The sequence below is a fragment of the Canis lupus genome, chromosome 33 (genome assembly GCF_048164855.1).
Source record: "Canis lupus baileyi chromosome 33, mCanLup2.hap1, whole genome shotgun sequence".
In the NCBI taxonomy this organism is placed as follows: domain Eukaryota; kingdom Metazoa; phylum Chordata; class Mammalia; order Carnivora; family Canidae; genus Canis; species Canis lupus.
The window spans coordinates 23,851,252-23,864,977 of record NC_132870.1 but is presented as its reverse complement, the minus strand read 5'-3'; the positions used below and the strand labels follow the sequence as shown (position 1 = coordinate 23,864,977).

General features: G+C 37.4%; 1 protein-coding gene across 2 annotated transcripts in view; it reads left to right on the top strand.

Annotated features, from left to right (window-relative positions):
* The window catches only part of SLC39A8 (solute carrier family 39 member 8), a 72,975-nt gene that overhangs the window by 20,022 nt on the left and 39,227 nt on the right, over positions 1-13,726 (top strand). The window contains exons 1-4 of one of the 2 annotated variants that reach the window (XM_072810745.1): positions 2,016-2,194; positions 3,306-3,468; positions 11,915-12,084; positions 13,222-13,344. In XM_072810745.1, coding sequence (XP_072666846.1) covers positions 2,018-2,194; positions 3,306-3,468; positions 11,915-12,084; positions 13,222-13,344 — 633 coding nt within the window. In that variant the 5' untranslated portion in view covers positions 2,016-2,017. Of the gene's footprint in view, positions 1-2,015; positions 2,195-3,305; positions 3,469-11,914; positions 12,085-13,221; positions 13,345-13,726 lie in introns of those variants that run through there. The other variant, XM_072810744.1, reaches the window with a different exon arrangement.

The following is a 13,726-nucleotide window of genomic DNA, read 5'->3' as shown; positions in this document are numbered from 1 at the left end:
AGAATGGCAGTGTTGTAAAAACAGATGGAAAGACAAAAGCTCAGTAAATAAATGTAAAACAAATGGTAAAAAAGCTCAGGAAGTTTTATTAGGACACATACTATCCAGGCTTATCATCCTGGATTGTTTTGTGAAGAGCCCTTGTGGATCTACTGGTTTCATAATTTATTCCTTGTTTGTTTTGGAGGTGAAGGGGTGTGTTTGAGAGGATGTTTGACCTTCCTCAACGGTTCTACCGGTTTTGTTGTCACCTCACTGTTCAGGCACTGGGCTCTCATCCTGTTTGTCCCTGCTCTGGGAAACACCACCCTTTTCTTAGACAACTGCTTTCTTTGTTTCAGGTTCAACTTTGTTAAATCAAAGCATTATGAAAATTGAGATTGTAAAGCCAAATAGGCGATTGTATAAAGCTATTGGGATCCTAGTTACTGGTAGAGGACTATTTTAAATAAATCAGGCCTGCCATTAATTGAGTTTTGTCACACTGCTAGTATTCTGTTAATATTCTGTCCTCATTCTCAAAGGCAAAGCCTAGAGTTTTTTTTTTTTTTAAGTTTTAATTTAAATTCCAGCTAGTTAACATACAGTGTTATATTAGTTTCAGGCGTACAATTTAGTGATTCAACACTTCCAGGCAACACCTAGTGCTCATTGCAACAAGTGCCCTCCTTAATCCCCATCCTCTGTTTTCCTCATCCCCCTACTCACTCTCCTCTGGTCACCATCAGTTTATTCTCTATAGTTAAGAGTCTGTTTCTTGATTACGCAAGGCTTAGAGTTTTGTCATCTCTCCACCTCCTTGTTCTTTCTGGAGATTGAGCAGTTGCCACTGTCAAGGTGTTATTGTTCCATGACCATCTATCCAGCCAAAATTTCTACACAGATGTTGCATAGATTGTCAAGACTCTAAGCTCTCTTACAGTACTGATTATATGTTCCTTTGGCTGCACTATATATTTTTTTTCCCCAACTGTATGAAGGACAGTGTCTTTAATGACATATGGTGGGCAATTAAGGCATTTTTGAGGGTATCGACTTTCAAACTCTTAACTGCCATTTACAGTAAAAAAATGAATTTTACATTGTGATCCAGTATATATGTGCATGATGCATAGTTAGAGCAAAAGCTTCACTAAATAATAATTTCCCTTGTTGTGTGTGGTACACTCTATAGTTTCTATTATATCTTTTAGCTCCTTACAAAATGCTGACTGTGACATTGCATGTGGATTTCCTGACCCACTGAGTCACAATTTGAGTCTGAAAAGAAATGCTTAACAGTCACCAAGTTTTAGGAAGTCTTAGTATGCTAATTCTGAGAAGACTTTGGAAATTATCTATGGGCAGTTCCCCTTTTCATCCTAGTTTATAGTTGGAGGAACTTGAAGTCCAAATAGGTTAAGACTTCCTTGTGAGGAAACAGTGCTGTTTTATGTTTATGCTACTATATTCATTTATTTCTGGAATCTTGCAGTGGGCAGTTTGACCACATTGACTTTAACTTTTGAGTCTAGCAGTTATGCTCCTGGGTGGCTTCATGATAACAAATAAATTATTCCTACTTTCCTTCCTTCAGTTGACCTATTTTCCCCTTCCATTAGTTTATTATCCCCCCTAGTTTCTGCTGAAGACAAGACTGTTAACAGAGGTTGAGTGTGCTGTCTCTTCTTCTAGGGAAGGCATGCAGCTATCATTGTCATGAATCCAAACCCATTGTCATGGGTTGAACAAGGAATAGCTTTAGGCAAACACTTAGGCATTAAAAAACAAAAAGTCTAAATGAGAACTTTCTTTAAGGCATCTGCAATTTTAGTTTTGCCCACTGCATACATCTTGGTGTATTTGATGTTTTTTCATCTTAATAATCAGTAGTGATCTCTTTATACCGATACCTTTCATTTTTAGTTTTATTGTTTCTGTTGTGAAGGAAATCACAGAACTTTGTGGTCAAACAGTTAACATCAACTTTGAGTTCTAAATACCATTCATAGAGTGTTAGTCAGCTTGGAGTGCCATAATGGAATACTATAACCTGGATAGCTTAAACAATGGAAATCATTTTCTCACAATTCTGGAGACTGGATATTCAAAATCAAGGGGTCAGAAGGGTCTGTGTCTGGTGACGGCTCTGTCTTTGGATTGCAAATGGCTGCCTTCTAGCTGTCTACTCACATGGTGGAGAGAGAGAGAGCAGGCAAGCTCTTTGGTGTCTTTTCTTATAAGACCACTAATCTAGTTGGACCAGGACATCACTCTCATTGCTTCATCTAACCGTAATTATTTCCCAAAGGTCTCAACTTTAAATATCAGTATATTAGGAGTCAGGGCGTTAATATATGAATTTTGGGAGAACATAGTCCAGTCTATAGCACAAAGCTAAGTTAGATCGTAGTGGAGTTTAAATATTGGCTGAAGCATACAAAGAATTTTCTCAATTGTATTTATTAAAGATAGATTTTTCTGTTTGATTGAATGGATATTTTTCACAATCTGTAACTCTTATCATGATTATTAGCTATAGTAACACATTTAATTTTTTTTACATTCTTAATAAGCAAGTATGTGGATGATACAGTTAAAATATACCCAAGAAAAAACTGATACATCTAAAAAGTTATTTTCATAAAGAATTTTTTCCTAAAAGTTTTTATTAATAGTTAATGAATTTCTAAGCAGCCCAAACACTATTTTCAAAACCTTACATGGTATAGAAAAGCTATCCGCCATCACTGAGAACCATACATATTTTAGCAAATAACCATATATGCTAAAGACATACTTTAAAACAACTTTTATATATTGGAATTATTATTGCAGTCTAGAAGCATGGACTAGTTTCTTAAATAAGAAACTATAGGGAAGCCAGGTGTTTGGCTACAAGAAATGTTACAGAGAGCTACTCCAATAGTATATACAAAATATCCATTCAATCTAAAGAAAAACAGAGAGGGGAGATTGAGAATATAGAATCGTCTTTAAGTTTTTGATTTGAAAGTTATCGGTCTACTTTTAATGTCTGTAAAGTCCTTGGAAACCCCCAAACCAGTTCTTAATCTTTTTGGCTGCCATAGGTAGACTGTTGATCAAGAAGAGTTTTTGTTTTGTTTTGTTTTTTTAGTTTGTTTTATTTTTGCTATTTTTTCTTGTTTCTAGGTTTAAAGAGGCATGGGCTATATTACAATTTTAGGGTTTTTGTGTAGAGTTAGTTCTGTGTGTCTAGCTGAAATTCTCTGTCTCTTTAAAGTATCTTTGCATGCTTTTACTCTGTTAACACATATATGTTTACTTTGTTTATCCTGTTTCAGTGTCTATCAGCAGAAGAGATCTTTTCCCTTCATGGCTTTTCAAATACTACTCAGATAAGCAGCTCCAACTTCTCTGTGATCTGTCCAGCAGTCTTACAGCAATTGAACTTTCATCCTTGTGAGGATCGGCACAAACACAAAACAAAACCAAGTATTTCAGAAGGTATGTTGGAAGTTTTCTCTCCTATTTGTTTGAAAAGTCTACAGGCTTGTCTGAAATTAAATTAACATGCTTCTTTCTCTGCTTTATTGCTTTTAATTAATCTACGGAGAAGTCCTTGGTAAAATACTTGCATTCTAAAAGTATTTAGAATAAGAATAATTAGAACTCATTTAAACTTCATAAGTTGTGCTCTTCTATTTGTGGAGTCAAAATTACACTTGGTATCACTTAAAAACATTTTAAAACTCAATACCTTATTATTTATTTAATTTTATTGATTGATTTTTTTTTTTTTAAAGAGATGGCGGGGAGGGGGGTAGGGGGTGGGTGGGGGGGAGGTGGCACTGAAGGGGAGGGAGGGAGGGAGAGAAAGAAAGAATCTTAAGTAAGTTCCACGCTCAGCATGGAGTCCAATGTGGGGCTGGATCTCATGATTCTAGATCATGACCTGAGCCAAAACCAAGAGTTGGATGCTTAGCCAACTGAGCCACACAAGCACTCCCTCAATTCTTGATTTTAAACAATATATGCTTTATACTGTACATGTTGGATCGTATATTAACTATTTTGCTCATAATTGATCAATTTTCATTACCTTATGCTTATTATATTATTTAAAAGCTTGACAATTTATCCATAATTTTCAGTAAAGGGATAGGGAATAGCATGGTTCTAGATTAAATATTAAGGTACAAGTTATTACTGCTTTAATTTTCATAAAGGATAAAAAGTGCCAGTGACTATTTTAAGTGCCTCTAATAGTAGTGGCATAGATGTTGCATTTCAAAGGAATAACCTGCTGCAAGGAAATTTGAAAATATAAGAAAACAAGTGTGTGCTTACTATATGGTTCACATACTTAAACATATAGAAGAATTCTTTTGCAGAAAATAAACCACTTGTTCAGGGGGTCTATTTGCTATCTATGTGCAATTTCTTGATATCTTCAAATTGTTAACCTGACCCACATGGATATTTTAATTTTCACTTTTTTGGTACATTGTTCATTCAATAAATGTTTATTGAATGACATGTAAAGCACTCTTCTGGGCATTAGGATTCAGTAGTGAACAAGGAAAATTCCTTGACCTTTTAGGACTTACGATGTAATGGAGAAGAGAAAGAATAAATATTTATACAAAGAAGCAAATAAATAATAGAATTTCAGGGTGATAAATGCTATGAAGATAATAAAGTAGGTAAAGAATAGAAGGAGACAGTGGGCAAGTATGATTTTTGACAAGTCAAAGGAGGCCTTTCTGATGAGATTACATTTGAGCAGAGTCTTAACTGCAGGTAGGGAAAGGACCATGGCAAGGTCTTTTTTAGGAAAAGAACATTTTTAGTCGAGGAAACAGTCAGCATGAGCTTGGCAATGAGCTTGGTGTATGTAAGGAACAGCAAGAAAGCCTGTGTGTCTGGCACATAGTAAGCAGGAGGGGGAATAGAAAGAAACGATGCCTGGGGCCTTGTAGGGTACAGTGAGTTGACTGGATTTTATTCTGAATGTGGTATGAAGACACTAAAGTGTTCTAAACGGGGGAGTCACATAATTTTGTTTGGATTTGTAAAAGACTATTCTACTTGCAGTTTGAAGAATAGATTGTAATAAGGTAAGAATAGAAACAAGGAAATCAGTCAGGAGGCAGTTGCCAGGGGTTGGTGCTCAGGATTGGGGACTTGGACTAAGGTGGGAGAGGCAGAAGGGAGGAGAAGTGATCAGATCCAGGACGGATTTTGGAAACTGTGCTGGAATGGTTTGCCTCTGGTTGGATGGGGGTGGAGGGAGGGTGTTGGGAAGGAAGAATCGGGATTTGAGCCACTGAAATTGGAAAGATGGTTGTGTCATTTCCCAGGATCAAGAAGACAGGGAGGTGCAGTTTCTTAGGGAGAAAGCAAGTGGTGAGCATCGGGTATAATTTTTCATATGCTTAGTTTGAGACATTGACATAGACCAACAAGGGGGAATTACCAGTAGGCAGTGGCATGCATACATTTATGCTTAGATTACAGGTAAAAGCTAGAGATTTGACTGCTTAGAAATGGCATGTGAAGCCACTTCTAACCTGAGCCTAAGAGACTATAAAGAGAGAAGATAGAGAAGAAAAAGGATACTTCAACAAAGGGAGTACTTATTCTACTGACTCTTGAATTCCTTTGTGTATATATGATCTCTCTCTCTTTGAGTAACAGGAATAACAACAATGACAAAAATAATGATAGTAGCCAACTCTTATGTCATACTTACCATATGGCAGGTACTATTTCAAATACTTGATCTATGTTAACTCATTTAATATACATAGAACTATATGGTGTAGGAACTACCATTGAATTGTCAAGCTTTTAAATAATATGAGTTTCAAGTATTTTGCTTAAGAGTACACAACTTGTACATAATCAAGTCTGGTTCAAACCCATGTTCTCTTTTATATTTTATATTTACATACATAAAGAACAGAAGGCTCCAACAAACATACTTTATTAATATAGTTAGCAATTTTGTGAATAACAGTAATATAACTAATTGTCTAAGCAAATATTTTTCTAAGTTATATACTGAATAGGAATATATTTGTATTTCTACAAGTTTGTTTAATACGGTTTGCATTTTATATTCAAAAGTAAATTCAGAAAATTCTTTATATACTAACATTTAATAGTAGTGTAACATAATAAAAGCATAGGTTCTGAAGCCAGCCCACCTGGGCCCAAATCCCAGCTCTCTACTTTTCCAGCTATGTTGGGCACATGACTATGTCTTTCTGCCTCAGTTTTCTAATCTGAAATAGCACCTTTATGATAAGGTTGCTATAAGGATTAAATAATATTTGTAAAGCTATAGAATATAATATGGCACATAGTTAGGCCTTATATATATATTAAATAAGATATACCTACCATGTACATATTTCGGGGCATAGGCGATGAAACTTCAGAAAAAGGAAGTCCTCTACTTCGTGCAGATTAGTAACTGACATTCAAAAGTGTTTTTTAGGGGCACCTGGGTGGCTCAGTTGGTTAAGGGTCTACCTTCAGCTCAGGTCATGATCCCGGGGTCCTGGGATTGAGCCTCACATTGGGCTCCCTGCTTAGTGGGAGCCTGCTTCTCTCTTTCCCTTTGCCTGCTGCTCCCTCTGCTTGTGCTCACTCTCTCTCTGTGAGATAAATAAAACAAATGTGTTTCTAACTTTAATTCCTAGGTTTCCTCTATCCCAGGAACCAGGAGGTAGGAACAGGGAATTGGGAAGCAGGAAGTGACACATTCCAGGGTCAACACTGCAAAGTCATAAAATGGAAAATCAATAATTCTACATTACAAGATTAGACTGGCACCAAATATTTGGATGGAGGCCCAATAAAGACAGAAATGCCTCTTACAGTACACCTTATCTTAGGAATTGAAATGGGGCTGGAGTGGGTGGGATGGGATAAGAGAAGAGAAAAAAACTCTGGAGAATTAGGGAAACTGGTAAAGTACTCATTATTACTAATCTAAGATGTTTATTTATTTAATTTTTTAATTTATTTTTTATTGGTGTTCAATTTACCAACATACAGAATAACCCCCAGTGCCCATCACCCATTCACTCCCAACCCCCCCGCCCTCCTCCCCTTCTACCACCCCTAGTTCGTTTCCCAGAGTTAGCAGTCTTTACGTTCTGTCTCCCTTTCTGATATTTCCCACACATTTCTTCTCCCTTCCCTTCTATTCCCTTCCACTATTATTTATATTCCCCAAATGAATGAGAACATATAATGTTTGTCCTTCTCCGACTGACTTACTTCACTCAGCATCTAAGATGTTTAATTTGACACTACATTGTCTTTATTTGATGTGCTATCTTATTTTAGTGCAGCTGTGTGTGCAGCTTGGTTGAACGATTTATTTAATATCTCTGTGCCTCAGTTCTCTCATCTGTAAAATGGAGATAATTATAGTACATTCCTTCTAGAATTGTTGGGATATTGAATAAGTTAATATATGCAAAAGTCTAGAATATCTATGTCTTCACTCCTTTTATACATGTTTTCACAGGTTTTTTTCCATTCCCTGCTCCCTGTGTAAGCCTATTCTTTTTTCACAAATAAAATATTTTTTAAGTATTAAATTCATTGGATTCTTGATGTAACTGTTCACTTAATATAGAGTCAATTCTGAGCTCATTCAAAGAAATGAAAAACCAAAATAAAACTAATCCAAAGGAGTCATGATATAAAGATTTTATAAATGTGTTTACACTGATGTTTCAGTGGGCAGATAAAATAGTCTCATTTATCAGAGACCTTGTATTTTGTGATTTTGAAATTGCCTTTCAGGTGTTTTATAAGCTCTTACTGATGAGCACAATAAACTGATGGTAAATTAACTTCTTTAAGAGAATAATTAAGCTTTAGCAATAATTTGATGGTCCAAAATGGGTGCGTTATTTTGATGGGGTCACAGAATACTGCTTCATTCAAATAATAGGTAAGAGGAAAAGAATTTTACTTATAACATTTCTGGAGATCACACTGTCCAACTCTGTAGTAGAACTGATGACTTAAGTCTAAGCACCAGAGATGTTGAATGGCTTCCTCAAGGTATAATATCTGGATGAGAGCACAGGGTTTTTAAGATGGTCTGTTTACTAATTTATTATTTTTAAATAATAATGATATGTATTGAAGGCTTACTGTATATTTTGGGGACTGCATTAGCTGATTTTATTTTATTTTTGTGAAAACTGTATGTAATAGGAGAATTAAATGAATCAAAGTGGATGCAGTTTTTAGAAGAATCTTAACACACAATGATCATTCAATAAATGTTAACTATTGGTTACTAATTTTCCTTGCAAATTTATCAAAATCTTTCATAGTTCACTAAGAAGCAGAGAGGAAAAGATCCTCTTTCAATCAGATCATTAGAATGAGGCCTATGGGTATAGGAAGAGGTTCAAGGAATTTCCTTAGAGTAATTCATTCTGTGGTGCCCCACTTGAAGAGATGGATGGAATTTTTTTTTTAATAATGTCCTAACAAAACAAGAAGAGGAAGCTATGTAGTATGCCTAGAAGGCGATGATTCACACTCCCAAACTTCCCCAAGTGGTCCTGAAAAATGTGCACAATGGTAATGAAGTTGGAAAAACTGAGTAAGCAAATGATTTTTTTTTGACAGAGTTCTGGGTTCTACCATGAAATATGGCATTCATTCATTCATTAAAGAATGTGTGCTATTTGCTGGCAATATTCTAGACACTGTCTAGAATAAACTTAGTTCCTCTCCTTAAAAATCTCTTGACTTGTATGATGTAGACAAATATATGTGATAAAACTACTTTTGTACTCAAGATATGGCACATGGTCCAATTACCTTTAATCAAAGCCTAAGGAGCAAGGGACAGCTGCCTGGAAGAGCTGGGAAAGCTTCATAGGAGAGATCTTGGAGTTGGCTTAGAGAAACACATGTGAATTTCTCAGGCAATGAAGATAGACGTTTTCGGATAAAGTTCCTCAAATAAAGGCAATTCTGTACTTGGAAAGCATTCTGTTAGCATAAATTCCATGTTGAGAAGTGTGTAAATAACACTGGAAAAGTTGTGTGAGAGTCAGTTTGTGAACAGCAGCTTTGAATAGGGGCATGAGATGATTTGAGTTGTGGTTTCAGGATAGTCTGGTGGCCATGTCAAGTAGGGGTAGGAAGACTGTCATAACACCTCAGAAGAGGAAGTGAGAGATGATGAGGCCTGAGCTCGAGACATTTCAATGAGGAAGAAGCTAGGGTGAGAGATGTTTCAGGCAAAACTGATAGAGTTCTGTCGCGAATCGTCTATGAAAATGACTGGTTGGGGTGAGAAATTGAAATTAATCCTAATGTATTTGCCACCTGTGGAGATCACAGATTTCTCAGGGGAAGGTGATGTGTTTAATATGTGTATGTGGTTTTGCCTCAGTTTGGTACTCACAAACTTCTTTTGAGTAACGCAGCATGCTTCACTTGTCTTCCTGTCGTATCCTTAAGCCAGCCTCTCTAGAATAATCTGGAGGAAATAAAGGTCACACCACCATTAGCTATAAAGCTTAGGATAACATTCGTTCATTTCATTGTCAGCGATATTTATTAAGCATCTCTTGGATACCAGGCCTTAGGGACAGAGAGTTGATTTTTTTTCATTCATTTCATTGTCAGCGATATTTATTAAGCACCTCTTGGATAGATAGCAAGCCTTAGGGACAGAGAGTTGATTTTTTTTTAGCATGTTTCAGCATGTATGTATCCTTTCTACTGGATGAGATTATAAATATTTGTTGAATGAAGAATGCGTATAGGTTAGTGAAAGGATAGAAGGCTATTTGTGTTAAGGGAAACTATACATCATTATACCATGGAGGCAGATGTGAGATTGAGAGCTCTCTCCAAGTGGAGAGTCTGAGGGGAGTAGCTAGTACTGTTTTAGGTGATAAGGTAGTAAATGGGAATGAGGTGGACCTTCATAGTTCCAATGAGATGACTTTGCAGGACCTGGTCAGGGGTCTGGAACTGATAGGTAAGCATCTGGAGAAGATAAAGGGATGGTCAGTGCTGTGAAGATTCTTGTGGTCAGAGTAACATTTATTTTCTGTTCATTTCATTTGGTATGCAGGACAAACGACCTCATACTGCTTTGTGTGCGTATGTGCCTACACATTTACCAGTTCCCCAAGCAAAGATCTGGGCTCCCTTTTGGCAGGAATCATGGTTTGGTCTGCTAGGCTCCATAAACATTTGCTTAGATTGTTTATATGTAGATAGAATTGCTTGAACTAGAATAATGGTGAGCAATCTGGTATTCATGAAGCACAATGTAAAATACTTACAGTTTCATTGAGTCCCTTGGTCTTTTTAAAAATTAGAATACCTCTACAGGAATAACGAAGCATATTGCTAAAATATGTCAGCACTGGAGCCAGACTGCCTGAGTTCAGAATCCAGCTTTTCATCTGCATGACTCGGGCAGCTCATTTGAACTCCATATGCTTTGGTTTCCTCAACTATATGAAGGAGGCAATAGTAGTACTCACCTCACAGGGCTTTGTGATGATCAAATTAATTAATACATATCAGTTTCTTAGCACAGTACCTGGCAATGGCAAACCCTCATAAGCAGTAAGTGTTGCTATGGTACTCTACTGAGACTGTCAAAGAGAAAAGAGGCCTAACATTTAAAAATGTTTTCTGGGCATTTTAAAGAAGTGCCTGTGCTGAGGCAGCTTCCTCATCGTTCACGCTGTCCTTCGTGCTCAGTGTGTGGGGCACAGGCAAAGCCACATGTTCCACGGTTCCAGGGGCCCGGGTTATGTCAGTCTGCACTGCCGTCCCAGTGTGTCCTGGGTTCACACAGCATGCTTCACTTGCCTTCCCGTCGTATCCTTAAACCAGCCCCTCTAGAATAATCCGGAGGAAATAAAGGTCACACCTACCATTAGCTATAAAGCTTAGGATAACATTCGTTCATTTCATTGTCAGCGATATTTATTAAGCACTCTTGGATACCAGACCTTAGGGGCAGAGAGTTGAAAGACTTGCCACCTCCTTCTGTCACCGGAGTTCTCACCGTATAGGGTATTTTCGCCTTCATCTGGGCTCAGCAGGGTGAGTTGTGCAATACAGCTCTCTCTGGTCCCCACGTGCTCCCCTCCTGACTGCTCACTGCACTGGGCTGTGTCCAGGTCCTAGAGGCCCCAGCTGGGTGAGGTGTTGCCTTCCCAAGGAAGTGCACTTCACAGGCGCCTGCAGACAAGTGATTATGCCAAGCACAGTGTCAGCAACTATGGTCACCTTGAAGCTAACCAGACCCACCCATCTCCACCCTTACCCTCCACCCATCACTTTGTACCTTTTCCCCGAAACTCTGTGTTCCTCTGAAAGGCTAAGTTTTAAATCAGGCTTTGAGCTACAGATGAAAGTAGGTGACTTGGAACCTGCAGCCCTCAGGTGGTTTGTCACACTCTTCCAGATGTTCTCCAAATTCCCTGCGAGCTAGAAATTTCTTTGTGCCTGTAGTGGCGATTTAGGACTGATGACAGCGTAAAGCCATGTTACTATTTGTATTTATTATTCTATATTTATATCACAGTTTTCTGTACAATTTTCACTGAGAAGATTTTGTTATTATTTTTTTAAGATTTTATTTATTTATTCATGAGAGACACAGAGAGAGGCAGAGACATAGGCAGAGGGAAAATCAGGCTCCCTGTGGGGAGTCCAATGTGGAACTCAATCCCAGAATCCTGGGATCACACCCTGAGCCAAAGGCAGATGCTCAACTGCTGAGCCACCCAGGTGCCCCAACATTTTATTTTAAAGAAGATATCTGGTTCAGGCTTTCAAAGAAAAAGATTGTTTCAAGCTTCATGTACAGTATGACTTCATTTGGCTCCTTTGTTCTGATTAATTTCTCCTCTTTCCCTTTGATCTACAGTTTGGGGATACGGACTCTTGTCAGTGACAATTATTAATCTGGCATCCCTCCTCGGATTGATTTTGACTCCATTGATAAAGAAATCTTATTTCCCGAAGATTTTGACCTTTTTTGTTGGTCTAGCTATTGGGACTCTATTTTCAAATGCCATTTTCCAGCTTATTCCAGAGGTAAGGATGATAGCTATTTGTTTCTGTGAGTAATTGTTTCTTTTAAATGTTTTAGCACTTTGTACATTTTAAGGCTCTATAATTCTCACAGCATTTTATGGTCTGGTTGATAGGGTTGGATAAGAGAAAGCTGAATCACAGCAGATGAAAAAGCTTGTCTCAAGCTACAAGGGATACTGGTGTCAGAGATAAAATTAATATTCTAGGAGGCCAGCCATCAGGACGTGCCCAGACAGCTCTGGGACACCTCTAAGGGCCTGAAAACTTTATTTTGTCTTGCATTTGGCAAATGTAATTTTTCTACGGACTTTATTTATTTATTTTCTAAAGAGCCTGTGGTGTCAGGTTTACTGAAGATGTACCACCAAATGTCTCCAGACATTTACTACAGCTTTTATTAAAGTTCGTGTGTCTTGTCTGTTAGGAATACCTTGACTCTTTATAATTTCAAACTCTAGCTCTTGCCCTTGCCCTATGTCCTTTAAACAGTGGATTATTTCATTCTCCTGTGTGTATGTGTGTGTGTGTGTGTGTGTGTGTGAAAGAAATCTTTTCTTCTTCATTCTCAGATCCAGCCCTTGAGTTTTTTTTATCTCTTTAGGACCAACCAGGATCCTCTAGGCTTAAAAGGATCTCTTTTGGGAAAACAGTAATCCAAGTGGCTTGTTATGTTTCCTTTAAGAATTTGAATCTGGGTATGATGGACAAATATATTACTTTTAGAGAAAATGGATTATCAATGTCTCATTTTTCTTCATGACCTAGATCTAATATTATCTGGAAAGGTGGGAATCAATGCTTCCTCTTTACTGCTAAAAGCTTGCTCTTGCAAGGCAAACATTGATGAAGGTAGGAAACTATAAGTTAGAAAACTATCTTATAGCTAGGAAACTATAAGATACTCTGGGGTTTTATGAATAGAACTTCCTCTGGTTATAAGACTCCTCTGTGATCTCTTACAGTTTGGTTACTTAAATTTCAGAGTTTTTGTTTGCCTTTGGTGGTTAAATTCCCAATATTACCTGATCCGAGATGGATTTAGAACTTTGGTGAAAATTGTACACTGAAAAATTTTGTATTATATTCCAGAAATCAGGTTAAGTTACTTGGTTTTACCTGAATATTTTTCTCTCTCAGGCATTTGGATTCAATCCCAAAAGTGACAACTATGTTGAGAAGGCAGTTGCTGTGTTTGGTGGATTTTACATACTTTTCTTTTTTGAAAGAGTGCTTAAGATGTTATTAAAGACGTATGGTCAGGTAAATAGACTTTATTGAAATGTTTGATGTTTGACTCCTTAAAACTATGTTATATATTTTTATAGGCAAATGACAGAAATTTTATTCTTTTCTTTCCCTTTTTTTTTTGAGAGAGATATAGACAGCATGAGCAGAGGGGAGGGGCAGAGGAAGAGAGAGAGAGAGAGAGAGAGAGAGAGAGAGAGAATCTTAAGCAGGCTCCATGCCCAGCGCAGAGCCTGCCATGGGACTCAATCTCACAACCTTGAGATCATGATCTGAGCTGGAATCAAGAATCAGTTCCTTAACTGACTGAGCCACCCAGGTGCCCCAGGAATTTTGTTCTTATAATTATGTGAACAGCTCAGTTATTAGACTTGTAAATGTCAGGAGAAAGAAAAGT